General features: G+C 37.0%; 3 protein-coding genes and 2 non-coding genes across 5 annotated transcripts; 4 read left to right on the forward strand and 1 right to left on the reverse strand.

The window, feature by feature from the left end:
* Positions 1-3,359: 3,359 nt before the first annotated feature.
* On the forward strand, positions 3,360-5,417 carry rpl10 (ribosomal protein L10). The gene is made up of 6 exons (XM_052092104.1): positions 3,360-3,468; positions 3,952-4,010; positions 4,204-4,311; positions 4,476-4,614; positions 4,855-5,017; positions 5,185-5,417. Exons 1-6 carry the CDS (start codon positions 3,446-3,448, stop codon positions 5,338-5,340), a joined length of 648 nt encoding a protein of 215 aa, XP_051948064.1. The 5' UTR covers positions 3,360-3,445; the 3' UTR covers positions 5,341-5,417.
* On the forward strand, positions 4,645-4,779 carry LOC127619383 (small nucleolar RNA SNORA70). The gene has a single exon (XR_007967553.1). It is a non-coding gene; the product is annotated as a small nucleolar RNA SNORA70 (small nucleolar RNA).
* A 582-nt stretch (positions 5,418-5,999) lies between the features above and the next one.
* LOC127619384 (small nucleolar RNA SNORA70) lies at positions 6,000-6,135 on the forward strand. Its single transcript, XR_007967554.1, has one exon. It is a non-coding gene; the product is annotated as a small nucleolar RNA SNORA70 (small nucleolar RNA).
* Positions 6,136-7,957: 1,822 nt separating this feature from the next.
* dnase1l1 (deoxyribonuclease I-like 1) lies at positions 7,958-15,001 on the reverse strand. Its single transcript, XM_052091811.1, has 9 exons — positions 14,865-15,001; positions 13,495-13,651; positions 13,293-13,381; positions 12,762-12,851; positions 11,318-11,430; positions 9,594-9,706; positions 9,334-9,491; positions 9,115-9,211; positions 7,958-8,842 (listed from the first exon to the last, which is right to left on the reverse strand). The coding sequence occupies exons 1-9, from the start codon at positions 14,867-14,869 to the stop codon at positions 8,699-8,701; spliced, it is 966 nt and encodes a 321-aa protein (XP_051947771.1). The 5' UTR covers positions 14,870-15,001; the 3' UTR covers positions 7,958-8,698.
* Positions 15,002-17,389: 2,388 nt separating this feature from the next.
* On the forward strand, positions 17,390-18,201 carry LOC127618425 (protein BTG1-like). Its single transcript, XM_052090860.1, has 2 exons — positions 17,390-17,507; positions 17,819-18,201. Exons 1-2 carry the CDS (start codon positions 17,390-17,392, stop codon positions 18,199-18,201), a joined length of 501 nt encoding a protein of 166 aa, XP_051946820.1.
* The last annotated feature ends 3,702 nt before the right edge of the window (positions 18,202-21,903 follow it).

Raw genomic sequence — 21,903 nt, forward strand, 5'->3', positions numbered from 1 at the left:
AAGTTTTTACGTGTCATCCTGAAACTGTAGGGTTTTCTGGCTTTTGTTGTTTACAAACTAGTGGTCATCACCATAGCAATGGATATATTTTCACTTCCTGTTTAAGGTGATGCCATGGTGCTGTATGCCAGCTCATCAAATTTCCTAGTGCCATTGTAAAACCCTTTTGGTAATTCAAAAGAATAGTAATAAGATTTGTTTAGAAATGGTATGTTGTTATGTTATGTTGTTTTATGTTGTGTGTTGTTTTGTTATGTTGTGTTGTATGTTATGTTATATGTTAACATCAGCTCTTTGTTTGAGATAAATAATTAGCTATTCCCCAGAATCTGTTATCTGTTGACATTTGTATATATTATGTTGTGTTGTATGTTGTGTTGTGTGTTTTATGTTATATTATGTTGACTGTTATGTCATGTTGTGTTGTGTGTTGTTTTGTTATGTTGTTAAAATCAGTTGAGATAAATAACCAGCCAATCCCCAGAATCTGTCATTGACATTGTTATGTTACTGTATATTATGATGTTGTGATGAGGAGGAGGGCATGGCCAGGCCGTGATGGAGCACGGCCGGCGCTGAATCAGCTGATCAGTGGGAGAGCGAGATAAGGGGCAGATAGAATGATTCCAAAAAATGATTCGGACATCACTAATATGGACTACAAGTATCCCATTGTAGGGTAAGTGGCCAGAGATGGACAAAGTAGTATAATTTTTACAAATACTCAATATAAATTACTCTCCCGATTATTGATTATTTTGTGAATTATGATATGAAAAGCCTGGAAATAATTGCATAAATGTGCCAATGCATTATGAAATAGTGGAAACTCAGTTTTCTTCCTTTTTTCCATTATGTTGTGTTGCATTGCATTATGTTATGTTGTTTTAAACTTCATTGGAGACAGGTTCACCGATTGCTTTAGTCATTTCAGTTCCTGTGAGAATTAGATTATGACTTTTCCACAAGGCTAAATGGTAAACTATCCAAGAATGAATCAAATGATTAACTGTGTCTTCATATGGATACAAACATAATGATATTTTAAGACGCACTGACTAATATCCAACCCAACCCCATTTTCTTTCCCTTTAGCTCTCTCTTTCCTCTTAGGAACTCCAATTTAATTATGGTTGTTACACCTCTAGTCTTAATTTTCTTCTTCGTACATTTTATATGCATTAATATACAGTTACACCATGCAACCCACCTGACATCACACACACAAGCACAGTTGCATAACAGCCTACAGATGCAAACCCTGTAGGACCTGTGCAAAGCCAAATTAGAATGGCATGTGAAAACCCATTCTCCTCTTCTTCTGAGCAAAAGCAGATATGTTGCATTGTGTGAGTCCATGCAACTCCTCTGCACACTTATGTGTGAAGGCATTGGGTGTGGTAACTGAAGCCCCACACCCAGTTTGTGGTTCTCTTGAGGAAGCAAGACCCTTTAGAGCTGTAAGTTTGCCATCACCATAACACGCTCACGCTGACCGTAGAATCTAGCATTTATAGTCATATACCAATGAGGAGAGGAAACGGAATTGAAAGATTCAATTGCTTGGGTTGTGTGAGAAAAACACAAAGCGTGGAGAATATAAAGTTTTGTTACACACATGATGGGTTACAATATATCATTCAGAATATATACATTTAAATAATTCTATAATGCATCATTATAGATGCACTAAGATTTTAAATACATAAAATATACTTTAGGCACTTATAAAAGGATTTTGGAACATCTCCAGGATTTTACTGACTCTGGAACTGTTATGTCAAATTAATAATTACAAATGGTAGCAAATCTGATTAGGCCTGACCTGTGCACAGCCCCATCTAAGGTAAGAATGTCTGCTTGCCCCAGTTAGTTGAGGAATGAGAGAGAGAGAGAGAGAGAGAGAGAGAGAGAGAGAGAGAGAGAGAGAGAGAGAGAGAGAGAGAGAGAGAGAGAGAGAGAGAGAGAGAGAGAGAGAGAGAGAGAGAGAGAGAGAGAGAGGTTGGGGTTGTAGTTAGCACTGTTTACAGAGCTTTGGTGTCAGTCTTTTTAAATCATGTTACAGCATTATATTTAAGATACGTTGAGGCCTGAGGTGAAAATATGTAATAATATAGAAATTGAACAGTGTACAACTGATGTTCTACCTCTCCATCAAATGGCAGAAACAATATTTTTGTTATATGTCGTTTTTTTTAACAACAAACATTTAAGGACAAACATTACTCATTCTAAGGGATCCAATGACCACCCCCAGCATTTGGTCCTCGTTATCCACAGTTCAGAGATATGAGGTCATTCCTCTCCAAAAAAAAATTAAGAGTTTGAGGAGGGATTTAATGACCAGATCCGAGGATTACGATCACAAAGCAACAGCGCTGTCACTCAGCAGAACATGAACAACCTTCAAATCGATCTACAGATGGTCTTTGTCGCCCTCCTGTGCATTCAAATATGCTCGTCGTGATTTCTGTTGAATCGCATACCGATTTTCAGTATTGTTTTTGTTGCAATTAATCAAAAATAATTTTGACCGTTTTCACATGATATATTTCATACCACAATTAAAGGAATATTCAGGATTCAATACAAAGATTTTTCGATTCGACCTCCTTTTCTTAAAAAAAACAAAAAGAAGTTGTAAAATGTGCTATAACTTTATAGAAAATGTTAGTAAGTGATTTTATCACACAAAAATCGCGTTAACACATTGTTTATGTCTTGTGGCTATACTTTCGACATTTACGGATTGGCCCATTCACTGCATTGTGCACACTGGAACCCACATTTTTGCCTTTTCTTAAAGAAAAGGAGGACGAAGTCAAAATAAATTTTGTGGGAATCAATATTATTCCACAAATGCTGTCGATTGAGCTCAAGTATTGAACCTGGAATATTCCTTTAACAACATCCAAAAATCGAGCTCAATAAGTTAATTTTAGGGAATCGGTTCGTTCAGATTATATGTTTCATAGATTGTGTCAAATGCAAGTGTTGTTTAGCCAATACTGTGATTTGCCAACGCTGTGTGAATCGGTTCAAATGAATGAAAAATTAAAAAGAATTCAAAAGAACGATTCGGACGTCACACATATAAGTATCCCACTTTAGGGTAACTGGCCAGAGATGGACCAAGTAGTATACATTCAAATACTCAATATAAATTACTCTCCTAATTATAATATGGAAAGTCTGGAAATAATCGTATAAATGTGCCAATGCTATAAATGTGCGCCAAGATTTAACCGGATGTAGTTGCACTCGATGCATTATGACGCAGCGGAAACTCAGTTTTCTTCCTTTCTTCCATTAGGTGCGTGCGTGGTTAGAGCGCGATGTGTCGCTCTCTTTAGATTTGTCGAAAAAACAAACATTATTTACTCGTTTATATATGCACATTTTCCTTTGTTAAATATTGTCATTGTCTGTATTACAGATCGCAACCATGGGTCGCCGTCCAGCACGTTGGTAAGTTCTGAATTTTGTATTTTAAGAATACTGGCCATACTGGAAATGGCAGGGGCCGCTAACCATGTGCTGAATACCGGCCTTGTTCCGCAGGAGAGTGTGACAGTACATCGACACGCCCTGCATTTGAGCTTTTAACACGGGTGTCTAGTAAATCACAATTTACGTCCAGGGAAATACATTAGGTGCATTTCCGATTGTCACGTACAACGTGAAATGCATGCTAACACATTAGCTTTCTAGTCAGACACTTTGTAGCTCTTGACGTTGACATTTTAGCTGCCTGGTTAGTTTTAAGTACATTTCATGATGAATTTGACGTTTTGCTTTGTGTAGTTTGCTTTTAGTTATAGATTGAAAGACTTCTCTATTGGCTAATAGTGGATCATCCGATTATAAATATTTTAGTTCTCTTCAGAGTCACCATTCTCTTGCACTTAATTTAGTTTTGAGTCTTATTAATTTGTCAGTCATCTTTTCCAGCTACAGATACTGTAAGAACAAACCTTACCCCAAGTCCCGTTTCTGTCGTGGTGTGCCTGGTAAGTAAATGTGATTAAGAAACCAAACTAATTTCCTTATTTTCATTATATTAAAACCGATCACAAAGTTCAGTATTATGTATGCAATGTCTGTTGTGTTTATTAGGACCGATAGGTTTAGAATGTGTAGGACAACAGCAACACTGTGTATGTACATGATTGCTGTGATTAAGCATCTCTCTTCTAAACCCAGATCCCAAGATCAGGATCTTCGACTTGGGCAGGAAGAAGGCTAAGGTGGATGAGTTTCCCCTGTGTGGTCACATGGTATCTGATGAATATGAGCAGCTGTCCAGTGAAGGTGAGATGTTTTCATCCTGTCTTCAAGTTCAATTTCAGACTTCTGTGCATAGTCATTTGACTTCTGTGCAATTGTGAATTTTTACTGTGGATATACTATACTAGTTCTTTTCTGACTTATATACATATATTTTTTTAAATGTATTTTGTAATTCATTTGTCTAGCTCTTGAGGCTGCCCGTATCTGTGCTAACAAGTACATGGTGAAGACCTGTGGTAAAGATGGTTTCCACATCCGTGTCCGTCTGCACCCCTTCCATGTCATTCGCATCAACAAAATGTTATCCTGTGCTGGAGCTGACAGGTGAGCTCATGATTGGTGTTCAAAGCTTATCTGCAGCTTATTAAGCCGACCAGTCAGGTTGTCCATACTTCCCTGGTGTGCAAAGGCTGCAGACAGTAATTCTTTGGTTGTGTATGAGCCTGGCTGTGTAGTGCCGGGCCCTTTTAAGGGACCATTGAGACAGATCATAGCTTAATTTTAATGGGAATTGTTCAACTAGTTTTAACTTTTAAAAAATTCAAATTCTGGTCTTCTCTCCAGGCTCCAGACTGGGATGCGTGGTGCTTTTGGAAAGCCCCAGGGTACAGTGGCTCGTGTGCGTATTGGCCAGGTGATCATGTCGGTGCGCACAAAGGCCCAGAACAAGGAACATGTGATTGAGGCTCTGAGGAGAGCCAAGTTCAAGTTCCCAGGGCGTCAGAAGGTACGTAAAAGGAAGATGAAAATTTGGTGTGAATTGTATAAGAAATTGCCTTGGTAACTGGATTTGATTGCTGCCCTGCTGTAAAACAAAATCTTCATAAAGCCATTTGGAGATTCCAGCAAAGAGCAGGGTGTACAGTCTAAACATTTGATATGTTCCCCTCTTAGATCCACATCTCTAAGAAGTATGGCTTCACAAAGTTCAATGCCACTGACTTCGATGCCATGCTGGCAGAGAAGCGTGTGGTCCCTGATGGCTGTGGGGTGAAATACATCCCTAGCCGTGGACCCCTGAGCCGCTGGAAGGCCCTGCATGCCAACTAAGGACCTTGCACTTAAATGCAACCTTTTGAACTAAGGATCCAGTGACCCCAAATAAAGTCCTTTTATTAGATTTACAATCTTGGTGCTTTTATTCATTTTGTAACTTGTGATGTGGTTGCAGCAGATAGAATGAGAAAGATGTTGAACTTCCAAATGTTAGTGGCTGAAGGAAGATTGTGGAATGCAAAAGTCCCCTTAAATATGAATTCATCACTAGAATTTTGAAGCATAAAAGTAATCTAAATCTCCAGTGGGTTAATCAATGTCTTCTGAAGAAATCTACATAGTTTTGGGTGAGAACAGATAAAAATGTGACTCCTTGTTCACTGTACATAAGTGAAGGTAAGATTTATTTTTTTTCCTTCTGACTTCAATCAGGACATTTAGTTCAGTTTTAGACCTGTGCATATTTATTGGTATTTTGTATAATTGTTCATTTTTACAGCGGATATACCAGGACTTTTATGCATATCGTTTTGATAATTACCCCACCCTCCAAAAATTTTGCAAGTAATTGTTCTAGCTTTTGATGCTGCCTTGGTCTGTGCTAACAAGTACATGGTAAAGATGGTTTCCAGATCCACGTCCGTCTGCACCCCTTCAATGTCATTCACAGCTGGAGCTGATAGGTGAGCACATGATTGGTGTTAAAAGCTTATCTGCAGCTTATTAAGCCGACCAGTCAGGTTGTCCGTACTTCCCTGGTGTGCAAAGGCTGCAGACAGTAATTCTTTGGTTGTGTATTAGCCTGGCTGTGTAGTGCCGGGCCCTTTTAAGGGACCATTTGAGACAGATCTAAATAACGAACTTCTCGGATCATTAGGATCAAGTCAGTTTGAGATGCATAGGTTTCACTCAAATCAAGGTGAGATGGTTTAGCTATTATGCCACCTGCAGCTGGAACCGGCTTCCCAGAAGAGTTCAGATGTGCTCCAACAGAAGCAATATGTATCTGTCCAAACTGGAATGAAATCCATTTAGCATTTATTCACTGCAACACTAATTTTATTACTTTTTACTCTTATTTCTTGTTTTTAAAGTATTTTTTTTTCTTTTCTTAATCATTTGTATGTAAAGCACTTTTAATTGCTGTTGTGTATGAATATACATATGCTGTATAAATAAACTTGCCATGCCTACATCTTGCAGTTGTAGCTTTAAGGCATGGTAATATTTTTAAGCTCTATTACACTTCCTATGTGCGTGTGATAGGAAGTGTAATCAAGCCTGAAATAATCACTATACATCAAGTTTAGTGAATGAGTTACATTTTGGTTTGTTCTCACCTGAAATCGATTGAATCTCTTTAGAAGATACCTAGATTATTTTTATTTGCTTTTTGTAGCTTCAAAGGTTTGGTGACCATTCACTTGCATTAGATATTCTTCTAAAAATAGTGTTCTGCAGAAGAAAGTCATACACATCTGGAATGGCATGAGAGTGGATAAACAATGAGAATTTAAATTTTGGGTGAAGTATTCCTTTAACGCCAGTGTAATGAGACCACAATTTTCTTCCAGATGTTTTTGGGTTTTGTCACTTTACTCAACTCCTGTCTTGACTATTTTGACTTTTGTATTAGTTATTGTGCAACAAGTAATTTAACATAGAATACAGTATATGTATTTTTAAAAAGTTTGCTTTGCAAAGGGGAATACTTCTCAGTTAAGTAATTCAGTGAACATTATTTAATTTGAAATAAACGTTAGCACAGGAAGTATCGAATTACTTTATTTTTAACAGAATTACTTTTAAAATGTGCTTTAATTTAACTGGAAAAACAGCAGAAATAATGAGGTTTCTCTTAATAAGGACTACAGTTTAGCGATGCGATTAAATGTATCTTTCCAGTTTTGTCGGAAAAGGGCTTTCTATTTTTTAAATGGGTTCTATTTCTGCGATGACGCACCAGGTAGCGCAGTCAACAAATGGGTCTAAAATGTCCTTATTGCAGTATATTAAAGTCGGCATCTCACTAGCAGGTTCACAACTAATTGACTTTGGCCGAGTGTCACACGTCTACCGAATGCTGTGAGGTCTCTTCAGTCGGAGTTCCGTCGCACGCACCGGTTCTGATTCAAAATGGTTGTGCAGAGACATCCCGGCTCCTTCCAAATGTATCTCCACTTTCCTGTTACGTGGCGATAGGCGTGAACACAAACGGTCACAACATACTGAAGCTGCGTTCACACTGCCAGCTAACAAAGTAGTTGCCAGTGGTTGGCAGTTAGGTCGCAAGTGGTGTGTATTGAGAGTCTTTACAATTAATATTATTATTAAAATATTAGGATCACGTGAGCTCTGCCATCTTCTCTCGTATTGGCTGTCGCTCTTCGTTTGCATAAAGTTAAACATTTCTCAACTTTTTCGCGTCGCTCTTGTTGCCGGATGTCGCCAGCTCATCGTAAATGATTGAGATGAGGCCATTTTGTCGCTGCGTGTCGCTTGCAGTGTGAACGCAGCTTAGGATGCAATTCATAAAGTAACTTTGGTCTGTGTGTATGATTGTGTATTGATCCCATCTGGGTTTGTCGTAGAAAGCGAATTCCCATATGTAGTTTCAGTGAGAAAATTAGTTGCATACAATAAACACACTGTTCCTGTGATTGCTCTGATTTCTGCTAGTTATTTTCAGTCATCGTCATTTTAGTGAGTGAATATCGATGAGAAGTGTTGCGTCTGGTGTGGACCAGCAGATAGCTTGTCGCTTGAATCTTATTACATTGGGTCTGATTAGGACGAGGTGTAAGGGTTCATTTTACCCTATATAGGCCCATAGTGTACACAGTGGCAGGTAAAATATATTTTCAAAATGTTAAGAAAATTTTACTATTTAAAAAAATTACAAAGTTATCAAGGATGAGAGAACATAATTTACACACAGTCATACCTCAAACATGAATTTTAAAGCTGTATTATGTATTACACGTTTGTAATTAATGTTGTAGAACAAAACGGCCATGTTTTGTCAAGTGATTACAAAAGACCTTATTTTACACAGAAGTTCAAAAATCCCATAGGCAAATCCTGAGGGAACCCATGGCAATTCTCTTCCAGTTCACCAACAAATTGATGTCAAGGCTTAACAGCTTTATATCCATGAAAAACACAAAAGAGAATAGGAAAACGCAACCTGAGGTGGCTTCACTAAATTAAGTGAAATTCTGAAATGATTATCTGAAATTCCTAATGATTATAATTATTTTGATTGCCTATTAAAAAATGAAGAATTGTCAGTCACAACTATCCATCACATTGTGTAGAAGCAGCTGTGGCTTGGTTTAAGATCAAGTACATGGCAGCTGTTTAACAGCAATGTAAAGTCTTCATCTAGGTGAAAACCAACTTCTGCTTGTGTTTATATTATCAGAAAGAGCAATACTATATTGAGGACAATGGCTGTAGGCAGAAGACGAGATGCTTTGTTGCTTGTGAAAATCCTTGACTCTTTAGTCTTCTTTAGTTCCACCTCAATGGGGTAGTGATCACTTACTTCTAGAGCCTGTTAAAGACAATCCACACAAAAGGAAATGTTAGGCAGAATGTCAACTTTACTTTCATTATATGGAAAAAGATGCAATTAAAGTGAATGTGACAGAGGCTAACATTCTGCCTAATATCTCTTTTCATGTTCCATAAAGAAAGTATGAATGATAGTTTGGGTGAACTATCCCTTAAAGTGATTTGAAACATGTGATAAAGTTCTAAACATCTGTTCCATAAAGTTGAGAAACAAGAGACATTATAATGTTCAGACTGGCATATTATTTTTACCTGAGCCTCTGTTAGATGTAATTCCTTGGCAAAATTGAATGGCTGTGCTGAAAATGGCTCAATTGCTCTAAGAAATGGCTCTCCATGCACAACAATTCTGTGGATTTAGAAATCAGACATAAAATTATTAAAAACATAACATTAAATATGTTGCACTTATGCAACGTTTACATGCAAACTGTAAATTCTTTTTGACATGTTTACTGTTTATTGCTGTACCTGTCATACGCACAGTCAGTCGACTGTTTCACTGTAGTGTCCACATTATCTTTAATGAGCCAAATGAAAGAGGTGTCAGAGAAAAGTCTGATGTTCTTCCAGTTCTTCTTAGCCACATAACCACAAGCTGCATTGAAGTCGCCAAGGAACATCACATTCTTTTGATAGCACAGACAGAAAAAAATGCTAGGTTCAGGATTTGATCTTAAGGTTATCAAGATTGAATCTATGGCAGTGACAGTGGGGAATCTCCATTATACCTTTATTTTCCAACGCTCACTAATATCCACAAAGACATCATAGAGTTCGTCAATCTCTTTGGTGGCATTTGAAGGAGTTGTGTGCTGTGGGATCAAGACAAACTCCTTGGCCACTGTTAACAGAGGGACATTAGAAGATCCCATTTTATTTCAAAATAAATAAATACAACAAACATCAAACCACACTTAAATGAACACAATGCTTATCACTGACCTGCCTTGGAACAGATTCAGTGCACAATCACTGAGTTTTCCTATTTAATACAGTATATATATATATATATATATATATATATATATATATATATATATATATATATATATATATACACACACACACACACACACACACACACACACACACACGTACATAAGTGAAAAGTTCTGATTCTATATAGGGTTGGGGAGTAACAGGATAATGTATTCCACTACAGTTACAATTTAAATAGTTGGTAATCAGACTACAGTTACATTCAAAAAGTATTTTGATTACTGAAGAGATTACTTTGCATTTTATTGTCATTTGTTTTATTTATTATTTAGTCTATTCAGTTGGAAAACATTTATCCATATAAATGAAGCAAGAAACGTTTGGACAGCAATGTGTTTTTTTCAATGCTAAGAATGCATTGTCGTTCTTGTGAAAATCAGTCTTGCCTTACTACCTTGAAAGAGAAAACTCAGAAGACATGACTATGTAAAACACACATCTATGAGAGTTTCGAGATGTGCTGCGATATGTAGATTTAACAACCTCCACTACTTTTTTTTTTTTTTTTTTTGGAGGTGGGTGATGACGTCAAACAAGAACATAAGAACGCTAAAGAACCAACATTGAGAAAGCCTTTCTTATAATGTGATACATTCATACGAGCAGACAAAGCTTTTACACTGTTATAAGTGAAAAGTTGGACATGACGCCATTGAGGATAAAGATGTGGTTATGTTCAAAAATATAAATAGTTATCCTTGTGTAAATTGTCATGTGAACATTTAGTTTTATGCCTAGATAAATTGCTATTTGTAGCCCTTTTACATGCACATGTTACTAGCCACAAATATATGTATATTTTTAATCAAGAAAATTCATGTTCGATCATACATATATTATTATTATTTTCTCTCTCTCTTTCTCTAGTAAGCCTAGGGCAAAGATATACTATACTTTTGATGAATTTTTTTTTCATTGTTTTCCAGTAAAAATGTATGAAAAAATGGTTGAAACAAGATACTTTTACTTTACATAAGATATTTAGGCTTTTTTCAGGAAATTTATTTTTAATATGTGTATTTGGTCTGACTGTACTGGCAAACTTGTTTATAGTCAAAACAAATGAAAATAGCTGTCCAGTGCTGAAGAAGTAATCCATTACGTTACTGACCTTAATACGTTACAAATAAAATTTTACAGCATGTATTCTGTTGTGGAATACTTTTTAAAAGAAACCCTCCCAACCTTGTATACAGTATGTATGTATATATCTCAGACACAACATTAAAACCACCTGCCTAATAGTAAAACACATCCAGTGAGCGGCAGTTCTGTGGATGAAAACACCTTGTTGATGAGAGGTCAATAGAGAATGGCCAGACTGGTTCGAACTGATAAGGTCTATGGTAACTCAAATAACCGCTCTGTACAATTGTGCTGAGAAGAAAAGAATCTCAGAATGCAACTCTGATATGCGGGTTGGCGCTGTTTTGGCAGCTGTATATATATTTACCTGTTTTAGGAGCCTCAAAATGTACCACAAAGGGTTCTCTGGAGAAAGCATCCACGTCCCCTTTCTGTGTGTCTGGATACTGATACTGATTTTTCAGCTTGGCTGTACTTTTCCTTTGTGAGAAAAAGAGGTATGAGGAAAACAGTGTAGTAAGGCTAAAAAATATATATATTTTAAGGCAAATATTAATATATAAGTATTAACCCTGGAATACCAAGTGTAGCAGAATTGTAATGTTTGTTTACAGAAATTAATAATACCTATTTTTTATTCTAATGGTTAAAAAAAAAAACGAAATACACAACAGTAGCAGACACTCTGAACTGTATCACAACAAGCTTTTTGGTGTAAAAATTGCAAGTAATGTGTCACAGCTTGCTAAAGTCACACTATAGTCACCTCAATAAAAGTTGAGTTCAATCTACAGCAATTGTGGCATATAATTAATTAGGCCTACCACAATAATAATAATAATGACTCATCCCTCATTATTTAATAATAATAAAAAAAGCTATATTTACAGTTACATGAAGGAACTTAAAATAGATGTGAATGGGGCCAGTAAAAAACAGGAAAATACACACTGTTTCAAAAGTATAATCACAAGATGTAAGCATTATGTTTTTAGTAACATGATTTTAGTGTGATAAAATTGCTTATTAACTTTTCTGTGTTAAGTTAGTTCCAATATTACAGTTGCGTAACCAGTAAACCCTGTAATCTGGTAAACACTGTCATGCCAGTAAATCCCTGATTTTGTGACACTAAAAAAAAATCATGTTAACATGTATACATCTTGTGGCTATAGTATTAAAACAGTTTGTATTTTAATATTTATGGACTGGCCCCATTCACTTCCATTGTAAGCACCTTGTGGTAATCCCACTATTTTTAAATAAATGGGAGACAAGTCAAAATTTTCTTTGTGGTAATCAACATTGTTAAAAATTGTGTTGATTCCCCTGGAGTCACAAGATCAAATCCAGGGTGTGCTGAGTGACTCCAGCCAGGTATCCTAAGCAACCAAATTGGTCTGGTTGCTAGGAAGGGTAGATTCACATGGGGTAACCATCTCGTGGTTGTGATTAGTGGTTCTCGCTCTCAATGGGGCATGTAGTAAATTGAGCATGGATCGCAGAGAGTAGCATGAGCCTCCACATGCAATGAGTCTTTGCGGTGTCATACACAATGAGCCATGTGATAAGATGCATAGATTGACTGTCTCAGAAGTGGAGGCAACTGAGACTTGTCCTCCACCACCCAGATTGAGGCAAGTAACCGTGCCACCACGAGGGTCTACCAAGTAGTGGGAATTGGGCATTCCAAAAAAAATTAATTTAAAAAAATGCTGTCGATTGAATTTAACTTTTATTTAACCTGTAAAATTCCTAATATTAACATGTTTATATATTGTTTTTAGCCTATAGAAGTGCTGAACATGTACCTGTAAACAAAAACGTATTGCTCCTGATAGGTTTGTGTTCTCCCGAGACGCCCACTTGCCACATAGTCATACTCACCAACTCTGGAAAGTCTGGAAACATTAATATACTGTTAGTGTTTACTTAATGTATAGCATGTTGATTTATTTAACTTGTAAAGGGTAAATTCACCCAATAATTAAAATTCTGTCATCAATTACTCACCCTTATGTTGTTTCAAACCAGTTTGCCTTACTTTCTTACATACATGGAACAAAAAGAAGATGTTTGGCAGAATGTAAACATCAGTCACTACTGACTTAAATTGTATGGAAAAAATATGCAATAAAAGTGAATAGTGACAAGGGGTAATATTCTGCCTAGCATCTTGTTTTCTGTTTTACAGAAGAAAGTAATACATGTTTGAAACAACATGAGGGTGAGTAAATGATGAAAACATTTAGATTTTTTTTATGAAATATCCCTTTAAATGTTATTGGCTACACTGTGATTTAAGATTTGTTGTTTTGTTTTTATATTTGCATATTGTCTACCCATTGAGTGCAGCAATCAGGCGGGGTATGGCTCTATTTTTCTGGTCTCTGACCTCCTGGAGCAAGCATATGTCACAACGAGCTACAATCTTCAAGAAAGGAGGGGGAGGAGGGTAAAGAAATATTTAAGCTCTAAGTTTATAAAAACAACATTTAGAATATTTGCAGGAATTAGAGAGCATTGCACTTTAAATGCCCTTACCCGTGATACAGAATTCATGATTTTGGGATCGCCTGATTTAGAGTCACCAAAACTTTGGACATTAAAGGCACAAATTTTGAAGCCATAGCAGGTGAGTGGGCCATTGAGGATGGAGATGGTAAGGAGGAGAAGTTTGAGATCAGCAGTCATTCTGTAGCTAAAGTGTGAATGATAGAGAGCGAGAGAGAGCTCTTTAGTTATAGATAAATTATTATTTGAGAGAGAGCGCACAGTGAGATGAACAACCAGAATTCAAAACCCGATTACAGTTATTGCACAAAATTGATCCTTAAACCAATACTTAAATAATATAATGGTGGTTTGTGTTATGTATGAAAAAGTTCAATTCGTCACAGAGAGTAAAGATATTTTTTGGAGATGTTGTGGTCAATAACTAACAAATTTTCCAAATCCTGCCCCAAAACTGACAACTAAAGTGAAATAAAGAAAAACAAGAACAATGACAATTCATCAGGTTTGAACATTTTTGGAGTGAAAGACTGATGAACAGAACTTTTAATCATGTTTGATTCAAGTTTTGAGTGCTTTCACATTTTAGAAGACCTGTGATCCGTAAACCAGTTAACACCTAATAATACAAGGACTGCTTTGAGGTTAGTCAACTACTGTGAAGGAAATAGCATATGTTCTTGCTGGAAGGAATCCAAACTCCATACATCATGTTAAAACATAGTCTGTGTCTGTGAAGGTTAAGTCAAGACAAGTCATTTTTATTTGTATAGCGCTTTACAACAAACATCGTTTCAAAGCAGCTTTACAGGAAATCATTAACAAAAATGTTTTACTGATCGTGTAGTTTGATTAACAATGATTGTAAAATGTGTAATGAAGTTAAATAATTAAATAATAATTGTATTTAGAACCTCTTTGAGCAAGTTGAAGATGACTGTGGCCAGTAACACAAAACTCCATAAGATGTTGGTTTATGGAGAAATTGAGAGGTTAGAGGTTTTTAATTGATTGTTTTCCCACCCTGCTTTAGATGCTGGTTTGCAGCACTGGTTGTTAGTAAACTGGTGTACACACCAGTCTTCTTAACTAACTTAACCAACAAGACTTCTTTGGTCAACCACGGACTAGCTAGACCAGGGCTGTGTTTGAAAGGCATATACTACCCATACAACTCTTACTACATCCATATCTTTATATGGCTGATATAGTACGAGAAGTATAGTATTGTTCTGAATTCTGCCCAGCACTAACCAGCCGGGTTCCGAACAGAAATTCATGCTAGTCTTTTCAGCAGGGCACTATCTCCATTTGGGCAAATCAACACTGAGAACGTAATAGTAGACTGAAACAATGTGGCAGAACCCAACACAAGTCATAAAAGTAAAAAATCTCCTTACCACATTTGAAATGTGTTCGATTTCACTTCAAAAATACTGGTCTCCCTTTCCTTTCTGCTCCAGAAGAGTTTTCCTCTGGTGTTGTACTATGGAAACATCCTCTACATTGCTATTTGAAGACAAAGGGAGGAGTTTAGCTTACAAATGCATGGAGGTTGGGGCTATCCACTCCCAGCAATAAAACAACACATGTGCAAAACTACCAAAATAATGCAGTGTATAATCACTTTAATCGCTAGTTATCTATCAGGTCTTTTCAGTTTAGGCTTTTATGGAACATCTGAGAACAGATTACTGTTGCTTTAAGTGTCTGCCACAACTTGAAGGACAACATTGTTTACAATCACTGAGATGAAAGGTCAGCCAGATTCCTGCAATCAGCTGATTAATTAGATATAGGAAAAAGCTAGTGAGACAAAAAAAAAAAAAAAAAGAACTGATTCTGATTTAGTTTGATGAGCATGCAGCGTTGTGAAACTTTTATAGGGGGAATTGAGTTTCCCTATGAAATATGCAGTTCCCTAAATGTAAAGTACTTTACCCATAAGGTAAAAACAAGAAACAGAATATTCAGTAACACTTTACAATTAGGTTCCATTCATTAACATTAGTTAACTAAACTAACAATGAACAATCATTTTACAGCATTTATTTATCTCTTTTAATGTTAGTTAATACAAATACAATTGTTCATTTTTAGTTCATGTTCGTTCAGAGTACATTATGTGACTAATATGAACATATACAACTTTTGGTTTAAAAAATGTATTACTATATGTTGTATTTAATATTAACAAAGATTATTCAATGATGTAAAAGTCTTGTTCATTGTTAGTTTGTATTAACTAATTTAAAAAACAATTAACCTTATTGTAAATTGTTATCAAATATTCAGTGTAATATTATGTATTTTCAGGAAAAGGACTGTGGAAGTTACTCCTCCTTAAAACAAACAAACAAAAAACTGATAAAACCTGTCTACACTGTTTGGCTAATCATAGCTGGTCAGTTGGCTGGTATTAGAGGGATTTGGACTAAACCAGCTCAGCACAGAGACAAGCAAACCAGTTTAGACAGATTTTTAGACAGATTTTTTTTTCAGCAGGGAACTGTGGTTGTAGATTCTTGAAATAAAAAAAGCACTGACTAAAAGCATTCATTTACATTAATTCATTTAGCAGACACTTTTATCCAAAGCAGCTTACAAATGAGGAATACAGCAAAAGCAAATCATCCTAAGAAGGCAATATTATGTGATATGCATTATGTAATATTAACTTTTCAGTCTTACTAAGAGAAGTTCAAGCAAAGAGGAAAGGGAGTGACGTTGGTAAAGAATGAAACAGATATTTTTTCTTTCTTTCTTTAAAGCTCAATTGACAGCATTTGTGGCATAATGTTGATTATCACAAAAATAATGTTGACTTGTCCCTCCTTTTCTTTAAAAGAAAAAGCAAAAATGGAGGTTACAGTGAGGCACTTACAATGGAAGTCAATAGGGCCAATTGTTGGAAGGTTTAAATGCAGAAATGTGAAGCTTATAATTTTATAAAAGCACTTACATTAATTCTTCTGTTAAAACTAATTTATTATTTGAGATGTAAAGTTGATTAAATTGTAATTTTAACAGTCATTTTAGGGTTTTAGGGTTTGTTGATTTTACATCGTCATGGTAACAAAGCTGTAATATTGTATATAACTTTACACAGAACATGTTAGTAAGTGATTTATCACACTAAAATTATGTTAACACATATATTGTTTATGTCTTGTGGCTATACTTTTGAAACGGTGAGTATTTTAATGTTTATGAATTGGCCTCATTAACTTCCATCGCAAGTGCCTCACTATAGGCCTACCCTTGATGTTTTATTTAATCTTTTTAAAGAAAAGGAGGGACAAGTCAAATGAAATTTTTGCAGTAATCAATTTTATGCCACAAAAGCTGTTGCTTGAGCTCTCAACTTGTATAGAACCCAGAATATTAATTTAAGAAATAAAACAGTGAGTGCCATTAGTAGGATTGAGTCAAGTGGCAAAGGAAGAGATTTGTTTTTAGATGGCAATACATTGAACTCATCATTGTTGTTTTATTATGTATAATATGATTTATAACTTTACTATTTAAGTTTAGAATCTATGCGGCAAGTTCATGATTGTTGATCTGACACGCGATGGCGCTCGAGAAGTGCTTTAGTTCTACTCTATGACGTCATTGTTTCGGAAGTTCTGCTTTGTGTCGCGCGGCAATGTTTAACCGTCCTGGAAAGGGTTAATGTACACTAAGGTTGAGGTTTCAAATGAAAACTTGTAGCCACCCTCTATAATATTGTAGTTGCAGTAGGTTATCTGGTTAGTCCCCTGGCTTTTGATTATACTAGACTTTATACTATAATTTTTATATTTACTTTGATTGAGAGAAATTATTACAGGTGAGCTAGAAAATTAAATAACTGTGCTTGCGGAGTTTTATGTATTTTGCACACCAGCCACTGGTTTTTAGTTTCAGCACTGATCAGATCAAGATGAAAACGGAGGTCTCAACCGCTGCCACTTTTATCAGCAGTTTACTGAGAACTAAAGGCTCTCTCACTGAAGATGAGTTGCATCTTTTCACTGAGACACTGTTCAGTGCTCTGCTAGGTGAGATAAGGCCAGAACATCTTTAGAAATTAGGCATTCATGCCTAATTAATTGATATTGTTTATCCGATTAATTTCATGAAATATACAGCTCTAAGATACCCAATATAATTTGATTGTATTTGTTGTAATATACTTCACTCTAATACTTGACTTCATTGGATACCTTAATAATAAGTTAATGATAATTGTAGGTGAAGAATTAATAACAAATTCCCATGAATACCCAATGAAGATGAATTTAAACTTTCATGCTTTGCTCAACAACCTCTTATATGAGTTGAGTTTCATCTTGATATTTCTCTCTTTTAGAGCACTATCACCACCATTGGTTTCCTCAAGCTCCCTGCAGAGGCTCTGGCTATAGATGTTTAAGGATCAACCACAAAATGGACCCACTCATAGGCAATGCAGGCTCTGCCGTTGGACTTACACAAGAGCAGCTTTTCTCATTGCTTCCAAAAGAGCTGACCTTGTGGGTGGACCCTTACGAAGTTTCCTATCGAATTGGCGAGGATGGATCCACATGTGTTCTCTACGAGTCCTCACCAGCACAGCCTAAATGTGCCACCTCAGCAGATACATCAGGCCACTACAAGGAGGAACAGATACTCAGACGATCAAATCGATCAAAAGGGTTCAGCATAATGGACGTGCTAAGTTTGAGAGGTTTTACACCAAAACCCACACTCTGATATATACTGTATTCTGTACTTGTCTAAAACATTAAAAGAATAACTGAATACAGAACAAAAATGCCGCAACAATGTTGCGTTCACTTCACTCTGAATATTTTACACAATTTAAGGTCATGCTGGAATTCTATTTTTGCAGTCAAACCCAATAACTTTAAATTAATTGACTTTTCCCCCTCTCTGGATAATAGTTATATTGATGGTAGTGCTTGAGGATGACAATTAGAGTTGGAATACAAAAATTGGTAACGAAGTACTTTATCTGATATTTAATAGACTATTAGCCCAATATGAGTAATTTTTAAAATTCAAGGCCACATAAAGTCTTGTCAACTCTACATGAAAGCTTGACAACTCTTCAAGGAAAGAATTCCAAAAGCATCATGATTATTTTATGTATGAATTATAGATTATTTTTAATCTGAAACTGAATTACTGTTTTATGATGAAGTATGGGTTCATAAAGATGTGTATTGACTAGGGATGCAATCGATATGAACATTTTTGGCCAATACCAATATTGATTTTAACAAAAACCTATATACCAACATTTTGCCACTTACTTTATTTTGTCATCTGATCACTGTTTTACTTAGGGATGGTTAAACATTTATAAAGAGGTACTTTTTTTTTTACTGTTCTAATAATAAATAATTTCCAATATATACACTGGCAGCCAAAAGTTTGGAATAATGTACAGATTTTGCTGTTTTGGAAGGAAATAGGTACGTTAATTCACCAAAGTGGCATTCAACTGATCACTAAGTATGCATCCCTGGCCAAAAGTATTGGCAGTGACATACATTTGTTGTTTTGCAAAGTTTTCTGCTTCAGTTGTTGTAGTGTTGATTCACATTGTGTCTAGATTATTGTGCAGAGTGATCAGATGCATGAAAAAAATTTACTTTATCACAAAAACCCAAATTTCACTGTTATTTGGCCCTGGCATAAAATGCCCAGCTAAAATCATTTCACTAATCATATCAGCAGCACCTGGGAAAGTGTGAACGAGTACTAGTCAGGTGAAATCATTCTGAGCAGACTGATTGCTATATAAGGAGGTGTTCTTGTTAGCAATAGTTACTTCTATAATATTGCACCTGAAAGAACCATTTACCGGATTATTAAGAACTTCAAGAAGAGAGGTTCAACTGCAGTCAACTGAGATTCTGCAGGAAGTACAAGGATTTGACAGCAGAAGACTGGTACAAAGTTATTTTTCTCTGATGAAGCCCCCTTCCATTTGGGACATCTGGAAAATAGATAGTCCGGAAAAGAAAAGGCGAACACTACCATGAGTCTTGTGTCGTGCCAACAGTGAAGCATCCCGAGACCATCCATGTGTGGGGTTGCTTTTCATCCAAGGGAGTGGGCTCTCTCACAATTCTACCCAAAAACACTGCCATGAATAAAGAATGGTATCAAAACGTCCTGCAAGAGCAACTTCTCCCACCGATCCTGGAGCAATTTTTCCAGCATGACGGAGCACCATGTCACAAGGCAAGAGTGATAATGAAGTGGCTCAGAGATCATTACATTTAAATTTTGTGACCAGGCAACTCCCCGGATCTTAATCCCATAGAGCACCTGTGGTCAATCCTCAAAAGGCGAGTGGACAAGCAGAAGCCCACAAATTGAGATCAACTCCGAGCACTAATATGGCAAGAATGGATCACCATCAATCAGGATTTGGCCCAGAAGCTGATATCCAGAATGCCAGAGTGAATTGCAGCGGTTATGAAGAACAAGGACAAGAACAACACTGTAAATATTGACTCTTTGCATGAATTGAATATTTTTACCAATAAAAGCCTTTAAAACTTATGAAATGCTTATCATTGTTTTCCGAAATGTATGTCACTGCCAATACTTTTGACCACGGTTGTAGTGCAAAAAAGAAACTCATCAGTCAATCATCGTTTTCAGGAATGTAAGCTATAAACTGCTTGAAACTGCCAAAAAAATTGAAGATTTCATACAAAGGTATACACTACAGTCTTCAAAGACAAAGGACAACTGGCTCTAACAAGGACAGAAAGAGATGTGGAAGGCCAGATGTACAACTAAACAAGAGGATAAGTACATAAGAGCCTCTAGTTTGAGAAATATCAGAAACATCTGAGAAATAGACACCTCACATGTCCTCAGATGACGGCTTCATTGAATTCTACCCGCTCAACATTGGACAACAAATAATTGGAAAAGAGTGTTATAGATCTTATCCCCATTGAGCTTTTGTGGGATCAGCTAGGCAAGACAACAGGAAGTGTGGGGTGAAATGTCACCTGAGTATCTGGACAAATTGACAGCTAGAATGCCAAAGATCTGCAAAGCTGTCATTGCTGCACGTGGAGGAATTTTTTACGAGAAATCTTTGAAGTACTTTAAGAAGTTCTGTAAAAAAAAATTTCAACTTGTAATAGTAATTTTCCATGTTATTAATGTCCTGACTATACATTGTGATCAGTGAATGCCACTTTGGTGAATAAAAGTACCTATTTCTTTCCATAAGAGCAAAATCTGTACATTATTCGAAACTTTTTTTAGTCACCAGTGAATATAACTTCTGATTAGGGATGCACCAATCCGATAACTGTATTGGTATCGGCTCCAATACTGATGTTTTTAAATGGATCGGGTATCGGTCCGACAAGCTCGATACAAATCTGATACTGTGTGTTAGTCATATTAGTTACTGTCAAGCTAAAAAAAATGACATAAAAGAACCATTAAAACACAATAAAAGTAGTTCATATGACTCGTGCATTTTATTCAAAGCCACTGGAAGATGTGCGATAGCTCTGTGAATCACAAAAGGCTGTGTTTTCTAAGTAAATATATAAAATGCATGTGCAGCTCCGGCACATCAGGAGAATGCCGCTGCTCTGTTTACACCCTAGTGTCTCCTTACTGGCCCACTCGGACCTCGTACTCCTCGCGGCAGCCCCTCCCTGGCGAATTTTCCTGAGGAAAGACCTTCTTTCTCAGGGAAGGGGCACGCTCTGGAATCCGCACCCAGACCTCTGGAACCTCCACGTTTGGCTCCTGGACAGGACGCGGAATATCTAGCTGTCTACCACCTGCTGTCGTAGACACGATCAGACAAGCCAGAGCCCCCTCTACCAGGCAACTTTACACCCTGAAGTGGCGCTTGTTCGCAAATTGGTGTTCTTCCCGGGCTGAAGACCCACAGAGGTGCGCAGTTAGGTCAGTGCTCCTATTCCTGCAGGAGAGGTTGGAGGGGAGACTGTCCCCTTCTACCTTGAAGGTGTATGTGGCTGCTATCGTGGCCCACAATGACGCATGGGTAAGCACGACTTAATCATCAGGTTCCTAAGAGGCGCCCAGAGGTTAAATCCTTCCCGGTCAAGCCTGTTCCCCTCCTGCGATCTCTCAGTGGTCCTCACGGGCCTTCAGAGACCCCCCTTAGAGCCGCTAGAATCAGTTGGACTCAGGGCCCTCTTTCTAAAGACTGCCCTGCCGATCGCGCTCACCTCCATCAAGAGGGACGGGAACCTGCAAGCGTTCTCTGTTAGCGACACTTGCCTGGAGTTCAGTCCGGCAGACACGCATTTGATCCTAAGACCGCGACCGGGCTACGTGCCCAAGGTTCCTACCACACCCTTCAGAGACCAGGTAGTGAACCTGCAAGTGCTCCCCCGGGAGGAGGCAGACCTAACCCCTTTGTTGCTGTGTCTGGTA

The sequence above is a fragment of the Xyrauchen texanus genome, chromosome 25 (assembly GCF_025860055.1).
Source record: "Xyrauchen texanus isolate HMW12.3.18 chromosome 25, RBS_HiC_50CHRs, whole genome shotgun sequence".
In the NCBI taxonomy this organism is placed as follows: domain Eukaryota; kingdom Metazoa; phylum Chordata; class Actinopteri; order Cypriniformes; family Catostomidae; genus Xyrauchen; species Xyrauchen texanus.